The 27,122-nt window shown below is 39.3% G+C and overlaps 2 protein-coding genes across 3 annotated transcripts in view; one reads left to right on the top strand and one right to left on the bottom strand.

Moving 5' to 3' along the window:
• On the top strand, positions 1-4,623 carry lamp5 (lysosome associated membrane protein 5). The gene is made up of 6 exons (XM_087812735.1): positions 1-287; positions 401-582; positions 972-1,103; positions 1,168-1,264; positions 3,058-3,246; positions 4,000-4,623. The coding sequence occupies exons 1-6, from the start codon at positions 233-235 to the stop codon at positions 4,173-4,175; spliced, it is 831 nt and encodes a 276-aa protein (XP_087668861.1). The 5' UTR covers positions 1-232; the 3' UTR covers positions 4,176-4,623.
• A 1,693-nt stretch (positions 4,624-6,316) lies between these two features.
• The window catches only part of pak5 (p21 protein (Cdc42/Rac)-activated kinase 5), a 46,815-nt gene continuing 26,009 nt past the window's right edge, over positions 6,317-27,122 (bottom strand). The window contains exons 3-11 of one of the 2 annotated variants that reach the window (XM_087812583.1): positions 23,953-24,795; positions 19,499-19,702; positions 17,172-17,313; positions 16,950-17,104; positions 15,231-15,364; positions 10,981-11,107; positions 9,367-9,492; positions 9,150-9,284; positions 6,317-7,833 (exon numbers count right to left, since the gene is read on the bottom strand). In XM_087812583.1, the coding sequence (XP_087668709.1) occupies positions 7,678-7,833; positions 9,150-9,284; positions 9,367-9,492; positions 10,981-11,107; positions 15,231-15,364; positions 16,950-17,104; positions 17,172-17,313; positions 19,499-19,702; positions 23,953-24,795 (2,022 nt within the window). In that variant the 3' untranslated portion in view covers positions 6,317-7,677. The remainder of the gene's footprint in view (positions 7,834-9,149; positions 9,285-9,366; positions 9,493-10,980; positions 11,108-15,230; positions 15,365-16,949; positions 17,105-17,171; positions 17,314-19,498; positions 19,703-23,952; positions 24,796-27,122) is intronic. The other variant, XM_087812584.1, reaches the window with a different exon arrangement.

The raw sequence follows: 27,122 nt of genomic DNA, 5'->3' as shown, positions 1-27,122 counted from the left end.
AGGAGAATATCAGGAGGACTCTCAGCGACACTTTAAACGAGGAGACTTTATTTTAGGAGAGATTTTTTCTTTTCAATCCAAGTGAAGGTCTCTCTCCCCCCTTCCTCTCTCTTTCTCTCCCCCTCTCCCTCTCTCGCTCTCCCCTTCCTTCCTCCACCTCCTCCGTGTCTCCTCCACTCTCTCCCTCCGCGGGCACCGAGTCGGTTTGACGCCCCAGAACCGGGAGTCCAGAATGGGTCGAACCACTTTCAGCACCGCGGAGAGCTCCGGACTTCTGCTGCTCCTCTGTGAGTGTGTGTCGTGACTTTTCTCACTGCAGTGCGTGTGCGTGCGCGTGTGTGTGTGTGTGTGTGTGTTTAGATTTTTTTCTTGAACACCCCTCTTCTCTCGGTACCGGCAGGTGTGGCGGCGGTTCTGTCCACGGTTCTGGCCCAGCAGGAGGGCGAGAACCTGTCCGGACTCTCCAACAACCCGGACAAAGCCATCTTCGCGGTCCGCGAGAACAGCAGCACGTGTCTGATGGTGGAGTTCGCGGTTCGGTTCCTGGTTCCGTACGACGTGCTGGCGCTGAACGGGATCGACGTAAGAAAATCACAAATAAATAAATAAATAAATCGATTTAATTTTACGCAGGGAGTGTGTGCGTAAAAACGGCGCCATCGTTAATTAAAAGTGGTGAAAAAAATGTAAAAGAATGTAATTAAATCCATCTAAAGTGAATCTGTTTATCATATTGTATTCATTTAAATTATTAATAAATATATATGTTAATTTCCTAAACTCCAGAAGGGTTTTAATCGCGTGCGTAAAGTGCTGACTCGGCACTCTTCTTTTATGAGTCGCGGCTGTAATTAAACAAATAAAAAATAATTATAATAAATGAGGGAAAAACTACTAATCTTCATCTATTTTTAAATCGCTTTGTGTAAAAAAATAAATAAAATAAAAAAGTCTTGTCGGTTCGTCCGCAGCTGATCACGGAGCAGGCGTCGTTCACGCTCCCGCGCAGCGCGGAGATCGAGGGCAGGTGTGGAAGCACCGAGTCCGAGATCAGCATCTCCTGGAAGAACAAAGCCTACACGCTCCGCATCTACTTCTCCAAAGTGAGATCACGATTTTTGTCTCCTCCCCACGCATCGTGGGTTAACGCGCGCGCGTGTGTTGCAGGAGTTCCGTGAGAAGGAGGTCGAGGTGTGGAAGATCAGCAAAGTGCAGTTCGTCTACGACACGTCAGAAACCACACACTTCATCAACGCGTACAATCGTGAGTGGATTTTTTTTTTTTTTTTTTAAAGCCCACGAGCTTAGTGAGTTCCTTCTGTGTCCACGTGGGGTTTAGTCATGCGGGGATTTACCATCTTCACCCACGCACGGTTTTTTTTACTGGAGATGCGACGCAGGGATCAGTGCGTGACGAGGAGCAGCTGCAACATCAGTGATGAGTCACGTGGTTGTTGTAGTAAAAGTGAAAGTGAAAGTGAAGAACTATAATCTTCATTTTTTGGACTTGAAATTAAATTTCTACTTTAAAAAATGAACACAATATAATGTTGAAACAAAGTTGATGTAACTAACCAACATAGCTAGAAAAAAAGAATTAAAATGTATTAACACTAACATGTTGGTTTGTGTCATTAGACGTTATGCTAATATTAGCAAAGAATATTTAGAATATAAACATATTTATGTTAGAAAAGACAGTGTTAAGATCAAACTTGATAGTTTAAAGTTGGACATTCTAGTGTTAAAAGCAATTGAGTTAACATCCAACTTGTTGTGTTAGACTTAAGTACGCTAATGTTCGTAGAGATACTGTTGTGTTAGCATGCTTATGTTAGCAAAAATATTGTTAACATTAAATATCATAGTGTTAGCCACGATAGTGTTAATATGAAACATGCTAGCACTAGCAAAAATAGGTTTTAATACTAAACATGCTAGTGTTAGCAAAGATAGTGTTAATATGAAACTTGCTAGCATTAGCAACAAAGTTTTAACCTTAAACACGCTTATGTTAGCAAAAACAGGTTTTAACACTAAACATGCTAGTGTTAGCAAAGCTAGTGTTAACATTAAAAATGTTACAGTTAGCGAAGATAGTGTTAATATGAAACATGCTAGCATTAGCAAAAAAAAGGTTTTAACATTAAACACGCTAGTGTTAGCAAAGATATTGTTAACATCAAATATGCTAGTCATAGCAAAGATAGAGTTTATATGAAACATGCTAGCATTAGCAAGGACAAGTTTAACATTAAACACGCTAGTGTTAGCAAACATAGTGTTAACATTAAATATGTTACAGTTAGCGAACATAATGTTAATATGAAACATTCTAGCATTAGCACAAACATATTTTAACATTAAACATGCTAGTGTTAGCAAAGATAGTGTTAACATTAAATATGTTACAATTAGAGAAGATAGTGTTAATATGAAACATGCTAGCATTAGCAAAAACAGGTTTTAACACTAAACACACTAGTGTTATCAAACATAGTGTTAACATTAAATATGTTACAGTTAGCGTACATAATGTTAATATGAAACATGCTAGCATTAGCAAAAAAAGATTTTAACATTAAAAACCCTAGCGTTTGCAAAGATAGTGTTAATCTGATTCAAGTTAGCATTAGCAAAAACAGGTTTTAACATTAAACATACTTGTTTTAGCAAAGATAGTGTTTAAAGATAAGATTTGTGTTAACAATAAACACACTGGTGTTGGCAAAGATTCTTAAGATTCAACATCCTGTTGTTAGAAGCAAAATGTGTTATTTTCAAATAATAATAATGTGTGACTCATCACCATGGTGACAGAAACAATGCTACTGTTGTCAAGATAGAAAACCAATAGAATAGAATAGAAACAAGGACAGAAATAACACAATTTTTCATACTATAAACAATTGTACTAGCCTCTGAACTTGTCGTATCACACAACTGCGTGTGCAGAATGTGATGTTAACACAAGTGACTGTGATTGACAGCTGGAACAAGACGAAAGTGACGGCGACAGACGCGATGCTAACGCTACATCTTGTCGTGCATTTTCAGCCGGAAAACACACGGCCAGCACTCACCGCCTGTCCGCTCTAGTGACCCCTGCTGGACAGTCCTTCCTGTGCACGGCCCAGCAGACGCTCACGCTCATCTCCAGCGACCACCAGAAGGGCGTCACCGTCTCCATGTACGACACCCAGATCCAACCTTTCGACATCTCCTCGGACTTCATTTTCGGCGAACGTAAGAGCACGTTATTTTTAAACACTGACCTCAGTCGTTTTTCTCGGGGGGATGCGGGGGGGGGGGTTAGCGAGGTGTTCACTGCAGCAAAGAAGGAGACATTTGGGGACTTAGTCAGCGTCCTCTGCAGAGAGTGAACTAGCACCATCCTAATAGTGACGCCATTTTTAGTTATAAAACTGATGAGACTTTATATAAAAGTAATCGTGACCTTTAGTCTTTTTACTAGGGGTGTAAGTAAATATTGATACGGTGATTGTTATATACATATTTAGCAGCACCTTTTTTTCGAATTCTTTTTTTTTTAATTTTGTGCTTCAAAATCTTGATTTATTTTAATCGTAGTTGTTTTATTGTTTCAATTTCAATTAAGTGTGTGAATATATATATATATATATATATATATATATATATATATATATATATATTTTTAATTTCCAATCACGGCAAATTACGGTATAAGGAAATCCTGCGAGATCTTGGCGATGACTGAGGACAAGAGGATACAGTCAGATCAGTTTTTTGGATATATTTTGGGTAATTTACCTTCTAGAGTCATGTGGTCCGTACATTTTTACGACGCCAGAGTCAAGTACACAGGCAACACTACAAAGATATCCTTGTGTTAAGTACTGCATAGTAATATATTGTGTAAGTGTATCATGATACGTATCGTTTCACCAGATTCTTGCCACAGTATCTTTTATGACCTAAAAACGTATTTTAAAAAACGTCGTATCCCTTGCCCTCCAGCCTACAAGTGCATCACGGACCAGCGGGAGCGCCTGGAGGAGACCCTCCCCCTCATCCTGGGCATGATCCTGGGCCTCATCATCGTCATCACGCTGGTGGTCTACCACTTCCACCTGAAGCTGACCGCCGTCCAGCCGCAGCTGCCCAGAGATCGATCCATGTACAAGAACATGTAGTCAGCGGCAGCCGGGCGTCCAGAGGAAGGGGGTCTCCAGCACTTCCACTGACCCCCCCCCCCCCACCCCTCGACCTCAGTTACCGGGGCCCAGCAGAACTGCCAAGGAACATTGTTTTGGGCCTTGAAGTTGAAGGGTCGCAGCGGACCAATCAAACGCCATAAAATGACCTCTGTGACCTTTGACATCTCTGGAGTTCATCAGCTGCTCGCGCGTGTGTGTGTGTGTGTGTGTGTTCTCGGTTCACGTCGTTCTTCAGTTGGTGTTTTTTTTTTTTTCGAATGCAGCCATAGTGACCGTGGTCAGTCTCGTCGTGTGTCCCGTCTGCTTCCTCCCCTCCCCTCCCCCGCCAACATATCAGAAGAGAAGGCATCGAGTGTACAGGAAGATGTGTCGTCCGTTGAAATAAGTGTAAGATATTTTCAGAAACACAAAGTCTATGCACATAAAAAGCTCTGCTGAACTCTGTCCGGCGTGTTCTTGCCTCTCAGTGACGGGTCCATCCGTCAGCCTCCGGGATCCACTATTGATTCCACCTGCAGAGATTCAATTAAGAACAAATAGAGCGTTCGCTCATCACCCGAAGCCTCGCGCGCTCGCCGCCACATCGCTCACATTTCAGCTCGTAACGGAGGCTTCCATCACGACCACGACTCTCCGAGAGAACTGGACCCTTTACCGGGCCTCGAGCCGCTGATTAAATACATGCTGTACCCTCTAAGAACAGCTATCTTCAATAGCAAGCTAACCATTGCTATCATGACCGCTAATGCTAACAATGCTACAACCGTTTTGACATTTTTACCACGACTTCCACGGCTACCACTAATATTTCCTCTACTACTTCTGCCAGTAATGCTAGCACTACTACAGCGAGCAAAAATACGACTAGCACTACTTCAACCACTCCTAATACGAAGACCAATAGTTATATTTATGTTACAAATTGTACTGCAAATGCTACTTCTTTCATTCCAACTCTTTTTTTTAGTAACACTATGTTGGGAGAATTTGTAACACACTAATGCTACCACTTCTTATTACTGCCAATGCTACTGTTAATAGTAGCACAACAGTTACATCGTCCACCAAGTTCCAAATGTTGTTGTTGAAAGAGCAGTATTTTAAGTACTTTTTCTACTTAAAATACATCCATGTATTTGACCTAAACTAATAACTGAGTTGAAACAACTTACATAGCGTAGCTTGACCCGCTACGCTAAATCCGACATATTCGGGTGACGACTATCTCGCATTACAGAACGCCAAATCGACAACAAATCAATCATGAATATGAATTTTTTTTTTATCGTTAAAAAAAGAAACAAGCAGTTGTTTGTTTATAAAAATAAAATAATGTAGTATAAGGTTAAAATAATGATTAGCCAAGACACCTACTAATTAAAAGAGTATTAGCACAAATAATAATCACTATTAGCATGACGCTAACAGTTCTCAGACTCTCTGTGAAATTACGTAATAGGTTGTAATATTCACATAAAAACTACACAACCCCGAAAAAAAATGTCTAAGTTAGCTTTAAACTACTAGCAAATGCTAGGTACAAAATACTGTTTAAAGTCCTTTGTGTATATTTTTCTAACATGAAGCAACACACAAAAAAAAGATTACAAAAAACACGGTTTTCATTTACATATACAGTATGCAAATTAGATTTCTGTACGTCATGTTTAGACGGTTTTTTAATATGAACTAGTTGTTGCAAAAGAATTCAGGCCTGAGGGCCTTTTGCGGCCCTTGATGATATTGAATATGGCCGCCACGGCTCTGTCATAAAAGTATTTATTTTGAGCGGAAAATGTAAAAATTAAAAAGTGGAAATAAAATTCAAAGTTAAATCCTCTGTGATGACGCTGTTAGCAATGCTAACTTTCAATGTTTCAAACAGTTGAAAAATACCATTTAAAGATGATCAGGTTCAACACCTGCCCCTCAAAATGTTTACCCATCATGCATTTTGTCATTAGGAGAAAGAAAGAATGGGGAGGGGCGGGGGTTTGAGCTATGAATGCTATTAGCACTTTTGCTATTAGCTCGTCGCTAGTATGCTCCACACATAGACAGTATTTTCTACATTGACGACGGTCAGATATAGTTGCATATTTAATCTTTATTATAAACTTTGTTACACCAGAACTTGTCCACTCGCGTGTCCAACATTTGTGAGCAGATAACGCAGTCTTGTCGCCGGAGAACGGGAAGTTTGTCCGAATCAATATCCCATCACAGTCTGAGGGCGAGGAGAGAAATGGCCTCATCTATCGCCACGACGACGACGTGTCCGGAGGAGGAGTGGTTAAGTGGGCTCGACGTGGGGAACAAAATGGTGATGACGGGGCGGCGATGAGGTGAGGAGAAAGAAAACATGCAGAGGATGGTTTTTAATGGATGTTTTTTTGTTTGTTTTTTTTAATCTGAAGCAAACATGCAGGATCACTGTAACACTTCCTGCTGACCCGGAACAACACACACGTTCATGATGAGATGAACTCATTCACACACATATTTACATGACACAATGAATCGTGGGTAAAAAAAAAAGAAAAGGAGAGTAAAAGACACTGGGATGATTCCCGTCGCCCCGGCGGACGAGCATGGCAGTGAGTGAGGATGACGGAGTATAAAAACCTTTTGATCTGGAATCAGCCATTTTGAAATATAAAAAGCAAGTCTGTGCTACATGGCGTCGTGACACGGTGAAGATTCATAAATAATTTTGGGCTATTGCTTTTGTCACAACTCCGGAAAAAAAACAACAAAAAAAAAGGCCACACTACCAAATAAATAACCCTTCCATAAATAAATAAATACTTTAAAACATCATACAAAATCAGACATATTTCCCAACATTTAATGGAAGTTTCTGTCTACAAAGATAATAAATATATTTTTTTAAAGTAACAGATAGGTGGGTTTATTTGGGATAGATTTTTTTTTTTTTGTATATCTTTACGCAAAAACTGGTTATAAACAGTAGGAAAGATTTCTATGTAATACTGCTCATATCACAATGGTTACGACACGATAAAATACTGCAAATTATCAAAACTGTACAGAAAAAACTTACAAGTTTCTCTAAAATACATTTTTCACCGTTAGCGTGTGAAAAGAGTGATAGCTCGTCTCGCCGACACCCCCCTGCTGGTGACGCAACGCCACTGCGGCGTCGCCACAAGCGTCTTCCGAAGCCAGGCGCGTCCCGTGTCTCCCGCCCGATGACGGCTACTACAAGTCTACGTGGAGCTGAAGACTCCGGCGCTTCTCCTTGAACTTCTACTCATTTTTTTTTAAATTTCAGGACAGTTTCGTTTTTTTTCCTGTCGTTTTCAAAGTTCCCTTTTAGCTAATCTACGTCACAGTTACAGGTGTGAGTGACACCACGAGGTGCGGAGGAGGGCAGATGAAGCCGCCCCCCGGAAGTGAGTAACAGTGTTTTTTTTTTTTCAATTCGGGGTCCCGGTTCCTTGGGGGGGGGGGGCGCTCAGCGGTGGCGGTAGTGTCTCATGAGCGGGACGATACAGGACGGGGGTCCGGAGAGTTGGAGGAAGGGGTGCTGGATCAGCTCCTGCGCCGTGGCCCTCTGGGACGGCTCCCTCACCAGCATCAGGTCCAGGAAGGAGCGCAGCACCGAGGACACCTGCGGGACCGTCGGTGAGGCGAGGCGTTAAAATGAAGACACAATAAACCGAAATAAATTCTGAAAAACACTTATATTAGTTAAAATCTTATTCAACCCTATGTTAGCTTTCATCCCTGAACTTCTTCTCCTATATCTCCACCATAGAGGGCGCTGTTCTGGTGGTGGAGTCAGGACTGTAGACTATAGTGGTCCCTAGCTATATTGAGGCTCACATTACACAGTTACACTTTTTAACCTAAATATAATGTAGCAAGAGGTAGTACATACAACACAATCACAGAATTATAAGCATTAATCACTTTACTTATGGTGCCAACAAAACAGTGAACTCCCATGATGCCTTTCTCCACCTGCTCCACTGACAGCTGATTGGTCGCAACAATACTGTATTTAAATTCTACGTCTATGTTGCATTGTGTTTGGTTGACTGGGCGGCAAAGCAATACGGAATGAGTGGTCACTGCTTTGCGGATTTCGTTTAATACGGAGGTTTCAGAACGTAACCCCTAAAATAAAACTACTTGCGTACTCCCTAGTAACGATTCCAGATCTGATTCCATAGACAGAATATCTACTTCCTGCTTACAACGTATGTGACTATAGGTGTGTTCCTACTGGTCATTAACCGAAGATCTCGCAGCCTCTTTAAAAAAAGTAGGTTGATATTCTCAGGGGTCTAAAGTCGTCGGAAAGTCAAAATGGCGGACTTAAGAAAAAGAAGGCATATCTCTGTCCATCACATCCCTCAACTTAATAATTGAATTCTTCTTTTGTATGTCACAGAAAATCTTGGCTCTGATTGGTTAACATGTCGTGACTTAAAGCCAAAGTTCACTTTAAACGTCAATCAGTTGCTTTCAACGTAGAAAATTGTGACTAAAATTGCTTTTTATTCTTGTTTAAACTACACTAATTTAAAACCAACATTCATTCATTTGAGAATTTTCCTTTATTGAATGTTGATCTTTAATTAAACGTAAAACTATAAAAAAAAATGTAACGTGTTCATCTAATTGAGTTCTATTATTATATTTGTTTTGCAGTCATTTGTCCTACGGTTGTGAATAAAATGTTCATACTTTTTAGACACACCACAAAAAGTGAAGCTATTAAATGTTTTATTGTCAATTTGTTTGTCTATTAAGAAACATGACAGACATTTATTTTTTAACTAAAGCATTGTTTAGTATAGTTAGCATTAGCTCTTCCTCTTGACCGTCATTAATATAGACATCACTTCTACTGTTAGCAGAGATGCTAACAGTGCAAAAAGCGAATACCTAAAAAAGACACAAAACTATTTGTCGCGTTACCTTGTGAGACTCTTTTAGCCGAGGCGGCAGGTTGTCTCGTATCCTCCTCATGGCCTGCAGCGGCGGCTCGTTGAAGTACGGAGGCTCGCCGTCCACCATCTCGATCACCATGATGCCCAGAGACCAGATGTCCACCTGGACGCGTACAAAACACAAAAAACGTCAACTTGTTGTTTTCTTTTCCCCCACATTTGTGTGCGAGCGAGCGTGGCGTCACCTCGGTCCCATAAGGTAGTCTGGAGATGACCTCCGGTGCCATCCAGTACGGCGTTCCCACCAGGGACTTCCTCTTTGGCACCTCTTTGGAAACTTGGGCGCAGAAGCCGAAGTCTGACAGTTTGATCTGTGGACACACGATGATGAAGAAGATGATGAAGATGATGAAGATGATGAAGATGATGAAGATGATGAAGATGATGAAGATGATGAAGATGCGTCGACAACAGTGATGTCTTGTATTAGCGCGTCATTATCCTTCACTTCATCATGTCTTATCAGCTCGTTAGGAGACATTAGGATTTAATTAGCGGGCCTGAGACGTAATTGATGATGAAGATGATGAAGACGACGACGAGGAAAGAGGAAGTCAGTGTGTTGACAGAGGCCAGCGCAGGATGAGGAAGGTCGATCGCTGCGACACTAGTTTCTACAGCCACACCGGAGGATGTCAGGGCTGTCAATCATGTGACGGATGTGTGTGACAATCCTCTGACGCTGATTTATGACTTTCATTATTGACCGTAATTTGATCCGAGCGTGGACACTAAATCAAATCTGATCATGTTTTTTACTCACTTCCTAAGGATTCTTTATAAATAAATATATATGATAAATAATGATTAATATGATAAACAAATTCCTCATAAAAAAAGCATAAATATCTAATAAAATAAAGTAAAATTAATTTAATAATAAATACGTATTATTGAAACATAATTTATATTTATTTATGTACTATTTTCAAATTACATTAATAGCAATTAATCGAAAAAAGTTCATTGTATTAAATAAAGTTATAATTAAATATATATATATTTTTTAAACAAACAAAAAAATTAATAAGGTAATTATTATTAAATTAATAAATACACATTTTCATTGTTCAGTTAGATAAAGATTAAATCGAAATTACATAAAAGCAACTGAATCATATATTAAAATTATATATATATACTGTATATAAATAATTAAGTTAACTTTTCATAATCCTAGTTTTATACTATTTAGAGTAAAAGTGTGTTTTAGTGTTCAGTTGTAAACAATAATTTAATAAAAATAACAAAACCATGTTTTTTTATACTGTGTAGATTTAAAATATTGACTTATTAAGTATTAAGTAACTGACTTTTCACAATCCTAATTATATTGTTATTAGAATAAAAACATATTTTTGAGCTCAGTTGGATGCCAAGTAAATTGAAATTAAATTAAAAATATTCCATCATACATTTAAAAATAATGATTAAAAGTAAATAAACTTAACATTAAAACATTAAAACTTTTCATTATCATCATTTTATAAGTATAAGCGAAAATAAAAATAACATTATTCATCAGTTGGATGCTAAATACATTTAAAAACTAAATAATAAATAATATAGTTCTAATAAATATATAAAGTAATTAACTTTTTGTCATCTTAATTAACTATTAAATAAAAAACTTATATTTGAAGTTAGAATAATACGTTAAAAAATGTTTCTGATTACAAAACAATAATATTGGAATAAACTAATTATTATCAATTACAAATAGTAGTTTTATGTTGCGTAAGAAAATAGTTCCTCTGATGCTCCTCATGTGTGTGTTGAGGGGGGTTCACTGGACTCACCCGTCCATCACTGGTCAGCAGGATGGAGTCGCTCTTGATGTCGCGGTGGATGACGCCCTGGGTGTGCAGGTAGGACAGAGCTCTGAGCACCGACAGACACACCGTGGCGATCTGTTCCTCGTTCATCCTGCAGGAGGTTCAACACGGAGTTTCACGTTTATCTCGTGTTTTCACGTCGGGCGTCGAGTGCGAGGCGAGCCTGCAGCGGAGCAGCAGCAGGACGGGGTCCCATATGGAGACGCGAGGCCATGCAGTGCGACTCACTGAGCTCACACACACACACACACACACACTTGCAGCTCCACTGAACATTAACCCAGCTGGCCATGAGTGCTGCATGTGTGCGCCCCTCGACCCACACAACACACACAAACGTGCTCAGAACACACACACGCAGATGTACACAAGTCTCATGAGGAAAAGCGCACACAACAACTTTATCGACACACATTCAGACGCTCCGAGAGAAGATTGTCGAGACCAAGTGAGAGCTCGTCTTAATGAGCTTGTAAAGGTTGTCGGTGCAGCAGAGTTACACACAAACACACACACACCTACACACACCTACACACACTTACACACGGCTTATGTTGAAGTAAATCCTGCTCATTAACAAACTCTCCAGTGTAATTAAACTTTCCACGTAATTGAAATTGTTCTGGAACACCCGTTCTGCCGCTACACTTGTGTGGGTGTGTGAGTGTGTATTTGTGTGTGTAGACGGGTAGCTGATGAAGCTTCATGAAACAGTGTCATGTTGTTGTTGTACAGGTCAGCAGGTGGCGCCATCAGTTTAAAATAGATGTAATGTTTCATTAGAATAGCTGTTCAAAACAAAGGAAAATAGTGCATAGACTGCCATCTAGTGGACTCTGAAGATAATGACACTGTTTCATGAAGCAGCAGAACATTACTATAGACTCGGACTAGCTGAGAAAGTTATGCAAAAATGTTTTAGGATAAACTATTATAAAAACCAAGATAACGGAAACATACTTCCTGAATCAACATTAGAAAACATTCTTGTGTTTTCATTTTCAATGGATATGATAAAAAAAACTTTGCCAAAAATTATGAAAGCGACAAAAAAAACATTTCTTTGAGTATAATATGTTATAATATCATCCAGTTACTGAGGTTTGTTGTCGTTGTGGTACTTTGAGTTGTGTTTTTATGTATTTTTTTATACAAACTGTGATCAGGCTGCAGCCTTCAATATGTCTTAGTGTGTATAATTGTTTGTCATATTGCATCATATTATAGGATAGTGTGTACAATATATCTTATTGTATAATATTTTATCATAGTGTGTCATATTGTATCATATTATATCATAGTGTGTCATATTGTATCATATTATATCATAGTGTGTTATACTGTATCATATTATATCATAGTGTGTTATATTGTATCATATTATATCATATTGTATCATATTATATCATAGTGTGTCATATTGTATCATATTATATCATAGTGTGTTATATTGTATCATATTATATCATATTGTATCATATTATATCATAGTGTGTCATTTTATATCATAGTGTATCATATTGTATCATAGTGTATCATATTGTATCATATTATATCATAGTGTGTCATTTTGTATCATAGTGTATCATAGTGTATCATATTGTATCATAGTGTATCATATTGTTTCATATTGTATCATAGTGTATCATATTGTATCATATTATATCATAGTGTGTCATTTTATATCATAGTGTATCATATTGTATCATAGTGTATCATATTGTTTCATATTGTATCATAGTGTATCATATTGTATCATATTATATCATAGTGTGTCATTTTGTATCATAGTGTATCATAGTGTATCATATTGTATCATAGTGTAGCCTATTGTATCATATTATATCATAGTGTGTCATATTGTATCATATTATATCATAGTGTGTCATTTTGTATCATAGTGTATCATATTGTATCATATTATATCGTAGTGTGTCATATTGTATCATATTATATCATAGTGTGTAACAATGTATAATATTGTGTCATATTGTATCATATTATATCATAGTGTGTCATATTGTATCATATTATATCATAGTGTGTAACAATGTATAATATTATATCATAGTGTGTAATAACATATTATAATTTATCATAGTGTGTCATAATGTATTGTATTGTATCATAGTTTTTTATAATTTAGCAAACAAGTGTGTAATATTGTATTATGCTGTATCATACTGTGTCTTATTTTATCATATTGTATCATATTGTTTCATAGTTTGTGTTATTCTATAATATTGTATTCTTTTGTATCACAGTGTGTATTATTGTATCATAGTGTGTAATAACATATCATATTGTTTCAAAGTGTGTGTTATTCATAAATATTGTATTATGTTTGATCATAGTGTGTATTAATGTATCATAGTGTGTATTATTGTATCATAGTGTATATTAATGTATCATGGTGTATATTAATGTATCATAGTGTGTATTATTGTATCACAGTGTATATTAATGTATCATAGTGTGTATTATTGTACCATAGTGTATATTAATGTATCATAGTGTGTATTATTGTATCATAGTGTATATTAATGTATCGTAGTGTGTATTATTGTATCATAGTCTGTCATATTATATCATAGTGAGTCATATTGTATCACAGTGTGTTGCTACATTGTTCTCTGATCCGTAAGATATCGTAGCGACGACACGTTGAATCATCGACACGACCATGAAAGTTGGAGTAAAACCCTCAGATGTGAAGCTTATTTATACACCGGCTGGAATTTCAAACAAAATGTTTTTTCCACGGTGCACGAAAACAAGTGTGTGGGAGTGTGTCAGCGGCGGCGCAGACTCACACAAGCTTGTTATTAGCAGCTGACACCTCGTGGATCTAATGCCGACGCTCACACAAATGACTGTAATTAAACAGCAGCGGCGAACGCAGCGCAGCAGCCGGAGCTCAAACTAACTTGTGCTGCAAGTTTCACTTCCACGGTATTCTCACCAATTGACTGTAATTAAAATTCAACTCTGACCTCAGCGCTGCTATTAGCATTATGCTACGTGCAGCATTCATCAAAGTGGCAGCTTCCTTTATTGCACATATAGAAGTTCTTTAATAATATAGTATTAAACTGAAGATATATTCTACCTTTGATCTCTATTTAAATCATCTGCACACATGATTTGATTTCACTCATGATTTAAGATATTATTTAAATTATATTGATCGCTGAAAAAAATTAAGTCAAACAATACAATTTAAAAACTATATATTCAAAGTTGTTTTTCTGCAGAAAAGTTCTACTTTATTATGTCACCAGTTTGCAATAAATAGAAATAAAAAATATGTATTTACTATCTACTATCTATATATATATATATATATATATATATATATATATATATATTTTAATGTTATTATAAATGGATAAAATAACGTTTTGAAAATAATTAAAATTGTTTTAGTTTCTTAGTTAGAACAATAAATATTAATGAGATACACTTCAATTCTTTATGAATCCAGAAGAAAAACTATAATGACAATACATTATTAATATTTTTTGTACATGTTTTGTATTATATTTTTATTGAGTATTTTTTATGTTATAAAACATAATAAATAATAACTTAAATCTTTCAAGTACAAAATAAAATAACTAATAATAAATAAATACAAATCATGGCCATATTACATTTAATGTATTTTCAATGAATCCATCCATCCATCCATCCATCCATCCATCCATCCATCCATCCATCCATCCATCCATCCATCCATCCATCCATCCATCCATCCATCCATCCATCCATCATGTATCTATCATGTATCTATCATGTATCCATCCATGCATCATGTATCTATCATGTATCTATCATGTATCTATCATGTATCCATCCATGCATCATGTATCTATCATGTATCTATCATGTATCCATCCATCCATCCATCCTGTATCTATCATGTATCCATCCATCCATTCATCCATCCTGTATCTATCATGTATCCATCCATCCATTCATCCATCCTGTATCTATCATGTATCTATCATGTATCCATCCATCCATCCATCCATCCATCCATCCATCCATCCATCCATCCATCCATCCATCCATCCATCCATCCATCCATCCATCCATCATTTATCTAACACAGTGGATTTTTTTTAAATTTAAAGTTAAACAGATGAATTCATATTTGTATTTACATTAAAATAAATAAAACCAAAGGACGCTTGTGTGACTCGTGTTCTGACCTGGTGTGAGTCACGATGTCCGTCAGCGCTCCTCCCTCCAGGAACTCCATCACCACCCACAGCTCGTCTCCCACCAGGTAACTGTTGTACATGTCCACCACGTTCTCATGATGGTAGTCCCTCATGATCACCACCTGAAACACACACACACACACACACACACACACATTACACTCGCTGATAATTAATACTTATTTTCTCTCCACCCACGAAATGTTATTTCATATTCATTTGACTTGTTTTTCATCCGCGGCTGGAAATAAAGGATTACATTCAGAGAATAATCGGATTACATGTAACAAATTAGCTGCGAAGTGAAAAACACACACTCTCACAAACACACTCTCACAAACACACACTTACTCACTCACACACAGCTTCACCAAAATGATTGAATCCAACACTAATGTGTGAACATGAAAGCTTAGCTCGGGCTATGAATACACTTTAGGATCAAAACATCATTTAATAAACTCAAACGAATTTTCCTGGATTCACTGTTTTATCTGAACATCAACATGATTCACCCACACAATCAGCTGTCGTCTGCAGACACACATACACACACATACACACATACACACACACAAGAAGAAGTTTGTTTGATTGTGTCTGTTTAAGTATTTATATGTATGTATGTATTGTTTTGATGATACGTGGTGTGTGCGCTTACATGGTGTATGTCTGTGTGTGTTTTATGTGCGTCTCTGCATGTGTTAAGACCTTTATTTTTTTGTCTGTTTGTGTTTGTTTTTTCTGTTAATGTGTGTGTGTATAACCATTATCTTGTTGTGATAATGGTTGTGTATTGTTTGTGTGTGTTTGTTTATGTGTACACGTGTTGTGATAATGTGTGTGTACATCATCATTATGGTGTGTGTGTGTTGTGATGATGTGTGTGTTGTGATGGTGTGTGTGTATTGTAATGATGATGTGTGTGTTGCAATGATAGTGTATGTGGGTGTGTAGGTGTGTGTATGTGTTGTGATGATATGTGTGTGCGTGCGTGTCAGTTGTGATGATGTGTGTGTAGGTTCGTGCCAGTGTTGTAATGGATTGTAAGTGTGTGTGTGTGTGTGCGCGTGTGTTGTGATTGTGTGTGTGCGTGTTTTGTGATTGTGTTTGTGGGATTATATTGTATTGTATTTTGCCATGATGTGTGTGTAGGTTTGTTGTTATGATGATGTGTGTATGTGAGTTGTGATTATGTGCATGTGTAGGTGTGTGCCACTGTTATGATTGTATGTGTGCCTGTGTTGTGATTCTGTTTGTGTGCCTGTGTTGTGATTTTGTGTGTGTTGTGATTCTGTGTGTGCCTGTGTTGTGATTTTGTGTGTGCCTGTGTTGTGATTTTGTGTGCCTGTGTTGTAATTTTGTGTGTGCCTGTGTTGTGATTTTGTGTGTGTTGTGATTCTGTGTGTGCCTGTGTTGTGATTTTGTGTGTGTGTGTTGTGATTCTGTGTGTGTTGTTATTTTGTGTGTTTGTGTTGAGATTGTATGTGTGCCTGTGTTGTTATTTTGTGTGTTTGTGTTGTGATTGTATGTGTGCCTATGTTGTGATCTTGTGTGTGCCTGTGTTGTGATTGTATGTGTTGTGATTGTATATGTGTGTGTGTACCTGTGTTGTGATTGTGTGTGTTCGTGTTTGTGTTGCGTGTACGTGTTTGTGTTGTGATTGTGTGTGTGATTGTCTGTGTTTGTGTTGTGATTGTGTCACACCTCGTTAAAGAGCAGTTCTCTCCTCTGCTGTTTCCTCAGGTCCATCTTCTTCACTGCCACCTGTTTGCCGCTGTGCTTCTCACTGGCGATGCAGACGATGCCCGTGGATCCCTCCCCGATCTTGATGAAGCTGTCCAGGTATTCCCGAGGATCCCCTGCAGGGAGAAGATCGTGGATCAACAACACCGGCGACGAGTGTGAGCAGGAGTGAGGGGGTCTTACCAGGGTTGACCACCAGCTGGAGAGCAGCTCTGAACTGCTCGTGAGAAACTCTGGAGGGCTGGGAGTCGGAGTTGGACCCCCAGGAGGGAGGAGGGTAAGCACCTGGAGGGATGTAGGGTGATGAAGGCTGCGAGTACGCCCCCTGGAGGAAAGAACACAAATGTAAATAATAAAACAACTATTTTCTTCATTGAACTTCTGATTTAAAAAATGTGGCCCACTTTAGTATTAATATAGTAAACTGGTGGAGTTTGTTTGTAGGTTTGATATGGAAGTATATGAACAATTGTATCATAGTGTGTCATATTGTATCAGAGTGTGTGTTATTGTATCATAGTGTGACATATTGTATCATAGTGTGTGTTATTGTATCATAGTGTGTCATATTGTATCAGAGTGTGTCATATTGTATCAGAGTGTGTGTTATTGTATCATAGTGTGACATATTGCCGCTGTGTTTCATATTGTATTATAGTGTGTTTTATTACATCATAGTGTGTCATATTGTATCATATTGTGTCATATTGTATCATAGTGTGTTTTATTGTATCATAGTGTGACATATTGCCGCTGTGTTTCATATTGTATCATAGTGTGTTTTATTACATCATAGTGTGTCATATTGTATCATAGTGTGTCATATTGTATCATAGTGTGTTTTATTACATCATAGTGTGTCATATTGTATCATAGTGTGTCATATTGTATCAGAGTGTGTGTTATTGTATCATAGTGTGACATATTGCCGCTGTGTTTCATATTGTATCATAGTGTGTTTTATTACATCATAGTGTGTCATATTGTATCATATTGTGTCATATTGTATCATAGTGTGTTTTATTACATCATAGTGTGTCATATTGTATCATAGTGTGTCATATTGTATCATAGTGTGTTATATCATATCGCAGTTTGAAATATTGTATGATAGTGTGTCATATTGTATGATAGTGTGTCATATTGTATCATAGTCTGTTATATTGTATGATAGTGTGTCATATTGTATGATAGTGTGTCATATTGTATCACAGTGTGTCATACTGTATCATAGTCTGTCATATTGTATGATAGTGTGTCATATTGTATCACAGTGTGTCATATTGTATCATAGTCTGTTATATTGTATCATAGTGTGTCATATTGTATCATAGTCTGTCATATTGTATGATAGTGTGTCATATTGTATCACAGTGTGTCATATTGTATCATAGTCTGTTATATTGTATGATAGTGTGTCTTATTGTATCATAGTCTGTTATATTGTATGATAGTGTGTCATATTGTATCATAGTCTGTTATATTGTATCACAGTGTGTCATATTGTATCAGAGTGTGTTATATTGTATCAGAGTTTGTTATATTGTATCAGAGTGTCATATTGTATCATAGTGTGTCATATTTTATCATAGTGTGTCATATTGTATCAGAGTGTGTCATATTGTATCAGAGAGTTGTATTGTATCATAATAGTGTGTCATATTGTATCAGAGTGTGACATATTGTATCAGAGTGTGTCATATTGTATCAGAGAGTTGTATTGTATCATAATAGTGTGTCATATTTTATCATAGTGTGTCATATTGTATCAGAGTGTGTCATATTGTATCAGAGAGTTGTATTGTATCATAATAGTGTGTCATATTGTATCACAGTGTGTCATATTGTATCACAGTGTGTCAAATTGTATCAGAGTGTTTTATTGTATCATAGTGTGTCATATTGTATCAGAGTGTTTTATTGTATCATAGTGTGTCATATTGTATCAGAGTGTTTTATTGTATCATAGTATTTTATATTTGATCATAGTGTGTCATATTGTATCATAGTGAATTATAGTGTATCACATTGTATCATCTTTAAATGTTTTTATTGACATGTTGTGGGTTTTTCAACATTACTATTGTTTTTTAATAATTGAACAATAATTCCTATATTGAAAAGTTGAATTTCAAAAGTACAACTATCAGTCATACATGCGAGACACAGAATCATTTGAGTGATCGATACTCTATAAACTTTAAATTAATTTTGGATTTGAAACTTTAAGCTCATAGGGGGCCACGTAAAATGTTTCAGGGCTCCTTACATGGCCCCCATCAACACCTTTTCATTTAAATCAAAAAGTAGTTTTTTTAAATCATCAAACAACGTAGAACGCTCGCAAGAAGCTAATTACTCAACTGTTGATGGTTTTAAATATCAAACGATTATTAGTGTTGAAGGCAATCACTGGAGAATAATGAGTCTTTGTGTTTATCAGGATTGTTTCAGTGACTCACTGGAGCCTGAATGACGCGTCTGTGAGGACGTTTCAAAGAGTTCCGCACCTGAGGGGTGTAGGGTGGGCTGGGCTGCGAGGGCGGGTGGTGGTACGGCGACGGCTTGTAGTGGTGAAAGACAGGGGGGTACGGCAGGTGCACTGGGGGGTAACCGGGCGGCTTGCTGTGGCTCTGAGGTAGCTTGAGGGGCCCTCGGGGGTACGTGTCCGACACCTGGGGACTCCCATCGCGCGAGGAGCGCTCGTACTCCCCCTGCAGGAGAGTAGAGAGAAGTGAGTATTGCTGACTCAGCAGTCTGGTTCTGGTCAAGTTTTCTGCCCACAGGTACTTTAAGAAATGAGATCATTTCATAATTATCGAGAAGGAACATCAATAGATGCCTTTAAGGATTATAACATTTCCTAGTGAGATAAAACCCCGAAGATAAGTTCTTGAACACGATCGTTCATCATGGCGCGGCACCTCAGGGAGTCTCTAAATCTGGGACAAACCTCCTTCCTTAAGATCCAGAAACATTTAGCAGGAATTTTAGAAGAAGAAAATGAATGCACACGGATTTCAAGAGCCTCTGAGTCACTTGGAAGAAAAGAGATGACTCAGCAAAACACAGCTGACGTCGAAGGTGTGAGATATTATTGTGATATTACACAAACACACTTTAGATAAGACATTTTCTTCATCAAAAGTTACATCTTAAATTAAAAAATGATTTTTTTTTCCCCACATAGATTACACCTTGAATTGATGTTTTTTCTTCATATTCTGTTTATCTTATTTATTTATATTATAAAACCATTGATTTGCAATCAATATTTAAAAACATTTTCATAACAGAGACACAACATTCTATATTCCTGCTCCTGAATGAAAAAATCAGGTGTAAAACTGAGGGTTTAAATCGTGTCATCATCGACGAGGTGGTATTGAACCTCTTAAGCGATGTATCCAATTCTCTGCATCAGCGTCTGGAGACGATGTCAGGATAATAAGTGTGTAAGTCATAGACGGAGATCTGCGGCTCCTTTAGCTCCTCGAGGCAACAAAACAATAGTAATATGCAAATAACGGATGTTTTTCTTCTTTCTAAGGACGCACTTCTTATTTTTCGCAGCTGGAGGCGATCGACAAAAATAGCGTTTCCATCTTTTGACGAATCTAACCTGAATGGACTTTACTTTTTTCTTTCATAACTTTGAGCTACTGTGACTAAACCAGACATCATAGTGACTCTCGCTTTTATTTCACTAATCATCATTTCCACCCGTGCCACCCCGCCTGCACTCTCCTCTTCATTAATTAAGTAATTTATATTTATAGAGCACTTTTCCAGACCAGGGTCACAAAGCGCTTAAACAATCAAAACAATACTCAATAAAATATATACTTACAAGGTCAAGATAACACAGAGAACAACACAGGAGTTCCAGAAAATCAAGGAAAAGCCTGCACTGTTCAAATCTTTATACATAATTATTTTTAGTTTACTCTAATAAGTCATTTAAAAAATGTAATTGACAGTTTCTAATGGATGATCTCAGATGCTTTGCTGCATTTAATACATGCTCAATGCTTGCTGAGAAAGCAAATACTCAAAATTTCAGTTTCAAAAAATACAGCCTGTGTAACGTTCAAGAACCCCTGGATAAACTGCAAGGTAGAGGTTTTTTTCTAACACTATGGGGGGGCTGGACGTGAAGGGGTTGTCAAGCAGGAAACACACAAGGGTCATCGAACAAGACTGTGTTTGTCAATATTTGCACCTGAATTAAAAATATTTGTGTAGTTTTTTTCAGATTTATGCAAAAAAAAACATCTTCAAATTGTTTTTTACGCAAAAATTACGATTACAAATAAAATATATTACATTTATTAAATAAATTAAACGAAAAATTGTGATATAAGTTTAAAAAGGATGGCCCAGGGGTCACAGGAATTATGTAATAAGCCAAGATACAATGATTCAACAATGATGAACGAATAATGTAGGGTTAAAAAATTAAAATAATTATGGTGTAAGAAGTGTGTATTCATGAACATACATGTACTTTTTAAGGCAGGTTTTAAGTTGAATCATTGTTTCTTGGCTCAATAAGTTTTACCTAAGAACCTTGAGAAGTAATTTTGACGGTAATTTCCCAGTGTTTATATTCATCATCTAAAATAAAAAAAAACTGGAATAATCGAATTTCTACTTGTAATCCTAAACACATTTCTGATTGTTGCAAAAATGTCCTAAATAGGTACATATATTTGAATTAAAGTACAAAAATGATGACATTTTTTTATACACAGGTGTCAAATCCTTTAGTAGAAACCAGACTAGACGTACACTGAGGTACCAGTGACACATACATGCATTTATAATTGATTAATAATAATATCATATTCAGTGGATAACATTTAGAGCCTAATAACATATGTCGCTGCTCACAAACGAATGAAAAGGCGTTTGAAATCGGGAGGAAACCTGAGCTGTCATTGAGATACGAGCAGCATCGGTCAGTAATATTGAGGCTGGTAATTAAATATCAGTCGGGAAAAATGGTGGATCGAACCGCCGACAAATTTAAATTAGATTTCCGGACATCGCTTCTTATCAGTGATGAACGATGATGGGACGGGGGGGAGGAAGGATATAAAGAGTGTGTCGGCCACAAAACAGGGGGACCAGAAGGGAGGAACCCTGGCGTGCCGGGACACTGTATAATTACACGGCGTGAACTCTGTTGATCAATCACTCTCTAGGAAACAGGGGGGATGATGCTGGGAAGGGTGGGATGGGAGGGTGGGATGGGGGGGTGCATAGACGTTGGGACAGCCCCGTCTCGAGCCCCCCTATCGTTGGCCGGCGCCGCTAGCTTGGCTGTCAGCCAGGGGTCTCCTGATCCATGTTGGTTAAACGCGCATTAATCTCAGTTTGGCAGGGTAATCAACAACCTAACTCAAGTGTGAAATTGAATTCCGCGGTGGAACATCGTTCGGCCGGTTTTATGCTAAGGCTGCAGAAAAAGGGGAAAGTGCTGCAACATCAATTTGTCACTGAGAGCCGCAGCATTGGAAACAGAAGGAGCGGCGCGTGCGGCCCCGGCTTGCTGGTGCAATCCCCGCAGCTTTTGAGTGCTGAGAAAGAAGAAGAAAAAAAGAAAAAAGGAAGGGATTCACTTCCCCCGGTGGGATCGTGACGCATCAAGAAGAAGGCGATCACGACAAGGGATTCTTACAAGAACAAAAGCTGCACAAACATCTGTACTTCAGGAGGTGGTGTTGGGGGGGTCGGGGTGGGGGGGGGGCGTCTGCAGCACATCCAGCTAATAATAAACAGAACGTGAGAAAAAAAAACGACCTCCCGCATCACTTACAATCCTGCCTCTCTTGCATTCTAGTGGCTCTCCCCCTTTTTTTCTTTCGTCGTGCGGCTGTTTACTGGAGCATTCAGGTTAAATGGTTTTTCATCAAGGCACCCTGGGATCTACATCAGCACTCGGAACTGTCCGAGTGTGAAGGTGTGACGTGGAAGTGCGGCACTTTTGGAACGCACGTAATGAAGCGGCGGATGGTGTAAAGAAATAACCGATTGAAAGAAAAAGAAAAAAAGGGCTGCTCCAGAAACTCACCTCTGTCATCCTAATGACCCCCAATGTGCCCCCCCCCCCCCCAAGCTGTCGTACATCACCCTCTGTCTATGCACTCTGGCGCAGGAATCATGCGGCAACATTACAGACGCGTCAAACGTGTTTCAAAGAACACTTGCCGCTGACAAGGAGGTTATCTTTCTGTCCGCCTTTTAGCAAAGTAGTTTAAATAAAGTTCAGATCATATTTAAATTGAACTTTTAGGTACAAGACGATATGATTCAATTTTACTTTTCACTTAAATATCTTTTATGAGCAGTCGCCTTTAACGGCTACATTGGCCTTTACTGGTAAAATTTTTAATTAAAATGTAATATTTTAACTTCACAACTCACAAAATTAAGGTGACAAAATCTGTTACTTAATATTCATGTGTTTTGGACAATACAATAACTTAATCAAGGATTTTTTTATTTTAGGCCTTTGGCAGAGGAGTGTGTTGGCACAGTGCTTTTCTTGCTTAATTTTATTTATTAATTGGAATCTTAACCGTTTGAAACCCAAAACTAAGAAATTGTAATAAAGGCATATTATTGGATTTTTGTTTTTAAAAACTTGGTATATTTTTGAAAGTTTATATTTTTAATCTTTATTTATTTCTAAATCATAGGTCATCAGTGCTTTTTTAGCGCCATGGATGGATGGATGGATGGATGGATGGATGGATGGATGGATGGATGGATGGATGGATGGATGGATGGATGGATGGATGGATGGATGGATGGATGGATGGATGGATGGATGGTTGGATGGATGGATGGATGGATGGATGGATGGATGGATGGATAGCTAGAAAAGCTAGCCTTTTATGATGCAACAATACTCCGATGGCTCAGCTTGTATAGCAGCTTCAAAGTACTGGGTGTTTACCTTAGGCAGCGTCTGTGAGTTCGCCAGACTCTCCGACAGTCGCGGGTAAGTGTACGAGCTGTAAGGATGCGCCTGGGCCGGGTTCTTAAAAGCCCCGCTGGCGGCGTACGGAACGTTCGGCTCCTGCAGCCCGGAGCCCGACCTCGACCTCTGCCTGATGGCCGGGGTCGGACTGGTCTGCGTCACGTAGGAACTTTTTGGTCGCTTCTCGTACTCGTCCCTCATGCCCCCGTAGCTCCACTCGCTGTCCGGGTAGTTGATCTGCTCGCTGTGCAGGGACGCCCGAGACGGCGTTCCCACCGAAGTGTCCCGGTAGTCCTGGCTCGACGAGCCCCCGACCGACGCCCGGTAGTACCCGCTGGAGCCCACCCCGCTGCCCACCGTGGAGGCCACCTCGTCGGCCGACCGCCCCTTGCTCTCCAGGTAGGTGTGGTAGTCCGGAGGGAGTTTGCCGTAGTCCGTTTTTTGGGGCATGGCGTCCGGGTAGAAGTGGCTCCGTATGGGGTGCGAGTGTCCGTTCTGCTTGGTGAACCGGTAGTGCCGCCCCATTCCCCACTCCCCGTCCATGGAAAAGCCCGGCTTCACCGGATCCAGGGAGAAGTCTCTGCTGGACGTGTCCAGGTCACAGGAGTACCGGGAGTAGTAGTGGCTGAATCCATTCTCTTCCGGGACGCTGGGGTGAGCGCCGGCGGAGGGTTTGTTGGAGCCGGTGCCAGACTGGTGGGCCCCCGGGGGGCTCTCTTTTCTCAGGGAGTTGGAGCGAGTCACTGAGATGTTGTCGAACTCCTCTAGCAGGCCGTTGATGGACACGTCTTTGGGTGGTCGGTTCCCTCGGACGATCGTCTGAAACAGACAAAGGTAGACACCTTAAGGCGGGGAAGGTTCCCATTCGGTGGGCCCTAGACCTGTAAATAAGTAGAGTGGTCCCTAGTTAAGTCCCTTCCATTACGCCTTATCGCCCAGTGTACGAACCATAGCTGTCTAGTACTTTAGAGTTGGCCACATAGATGTAAAGTTTAAATAGAATATGGTAGTGACCAATCAGCCGTCTCTTAGTAGACCAGTGTGTAGTAGACCAGTGTGTAGTAAGACCAGTGTGTAGTAGACCAGTGTGTAGTAGACCAGTGTGTAGTAAGACCAGTGTGTAGTAAGACCAGTGTGTAGTAGACCAGTGTGTAGTAGACCAGTGTGTAGTAAGACCAGTGTGTAGTAGACCAGTGTGTAGTAGACCAGTGTGTAGTAGACCAGTGTGTACTAGACCAGTGTGTAGTAGACCAGTGTGTAGTAAGTCCAGTGTGTAGTAGACCAGTGTGTAGTAGACCAGTGTGTAGTAGACCAGTGTGTACTAGACCAGTGTGTAGTAGACCAGTGTGTAGTAGACCAGTGTGTACTAGACCAGTGTGTAGTAGACCAGTGTGTACTAGACCAGTGTGTAGTAGAACAGTGTGTACTAGACCAGTGTGTAGTAGACTAGTGTGTAGTAAGTCCAGTGTGTAGTAGACCAGTGTGTAATAGACCAGTGTGTAGTAGACCAGTGTGTAGTAGACCAGTGTGTAGTAGACCAGTGTGTAGTAAGACCAGTGTGTAGTAGACCAGTGTGTAGTAAGACCAGTGTGTTGTAGACCAGTGTGTAGTAGACCAGTGTGTAGTAGACCAGTGTGTAGTAAGACCAGTGTGTAGTAGACCAGTGTGTAGTAGACCAGTGTGTACTAGACCAGTGTGTAGTAGACCAGTGTGTAGTAAGTCCAGTGTGTAGTAGACCAGTGTGTAGTAAGTCCAGTGTGTAGTAGACCAGTGTGTAGTAGACCAGTGTGTACTAGACCAGTGTGTAGTAGAACAGTGTGTACTAGACCAGTGTGTAGTAGACCAGTGTGTAGTAAGACCAGTGTGTAGTAGACCAGTGTGTAGTAAGAACAGTGTGTAGTAAGACCAGTGTGTAGTAAGACCAGTGTGTAGTAAGACCAGTGTGTAGTAGACAAGTGTGTAGTAAGACCAGTGTGTAGTAAGACCAGTGTGTAGTAGACCAGTGTGTAGTAAGACTAGTGTCTAGTAGACCAGTGTGTAGTAAGACTAGTGTGTAGTAGACCAGTGTGTAGTAGACCAGTGTGTAGTAAGACCAGTGTGTAGCAGACCAGTGTGTAGTAGACCAGTGTGTAGTAGACCAGTGTGTACTAGACCAGTGTGTAGTAGACCAGTGTGTAGTAGACCAGTGTGTAGTAAGTCCAGTGTGTAGTAGACCAGTGTGTAGTAAGTCCAGTGTGTAGTAGACCAGTGTGTAGTAGACCAGTGTGTAGTAGACCAGTGTGTAGTAAGTCCAGTGTGTAGTAGACCAGTGTGTAGTAGACCAGTGTGTAGTAGACCAGTGTGTACTAGACCAGTGTGTAGTAGACCAGTGTGTAGTAGACCAGTGTGTACTAGACCAGTGTGTAGTAGACCAGTGTGTACTAGACCAGTGTGTAGTAGAACAGTGTGTACTAGACCAGTGTGTAGTAGACCAGTGTGTAGTAAGTCCAGTGTGTAGTAGACCAGTGTGTAATAGACCAGTGTGTAGTAGACCAGTGTGTAGTAGACCAGTGTGTAGTAGACCAGTGTGTAGTAAGACCAGTGTGTAGTAGACCAGTGTGTAGTAAGACCAGTGTGTTGTAGACCAGTGTGTAGTAGACCAGTGTGTAGTAGACCAGTGTGTAGTAAGACCAGTGTGTAGTAGACCAGTGTGTAGTAGACCAGTGTGTACTAGACCAGTGTGTAGTAGACCAGTGTGTAGTAAGTCCAGTGTGTAGTAGACCAGTGTGTAGTAAGTCCAGTGTGTAGTAGACCAGTGTGTAGTAGACCAGTGTGTACTAGACCAGTGTGTAGTAGAACAGTGTGTACTAGACCAGTGTGTAGTAGACCAGTGTGTAGTAAGACCAGTGTGTAGTAGACCAGTGTGTAGTAAGAACAGTGTGTAGTAAGACCAGTGTGTAGTAAGACCAGTGTGTAGTAAGACCAGTGTGTAGTAGACAAGTGTGTAGTAAGACCAGTGTGTAGTAAGACCAGTGTGTAGTAGACCAGTGTGTAGTAAGACTAGTGTCTAGTAGACCAGTGTGTAGTAAGACTAGTGTGTAGTAGACCAGTGTGTAGTAGACCAGTGTGTAGTAAGACCAGTGTGTAGCAGACCAGTGTGTAGTAGA

This window comes from Callionymus lyra, chromosome 17 (genome assembly GCF_982586985.1).
Source record: "Callionymus lyra chromosome 17, fCalLyr1.hap1.1, whole genome shotgun sequence".
NCBI lineage: Eukaryota > Metazoa > Chordata > Actinopteri > Syngnathiformes > Callionymidae > Callionymus > Callionymus lyra.
Note: the sequence above shows the minus strand (reverse complement) of the source record. Positions and strands in the feature narration are given on the sequence as shown.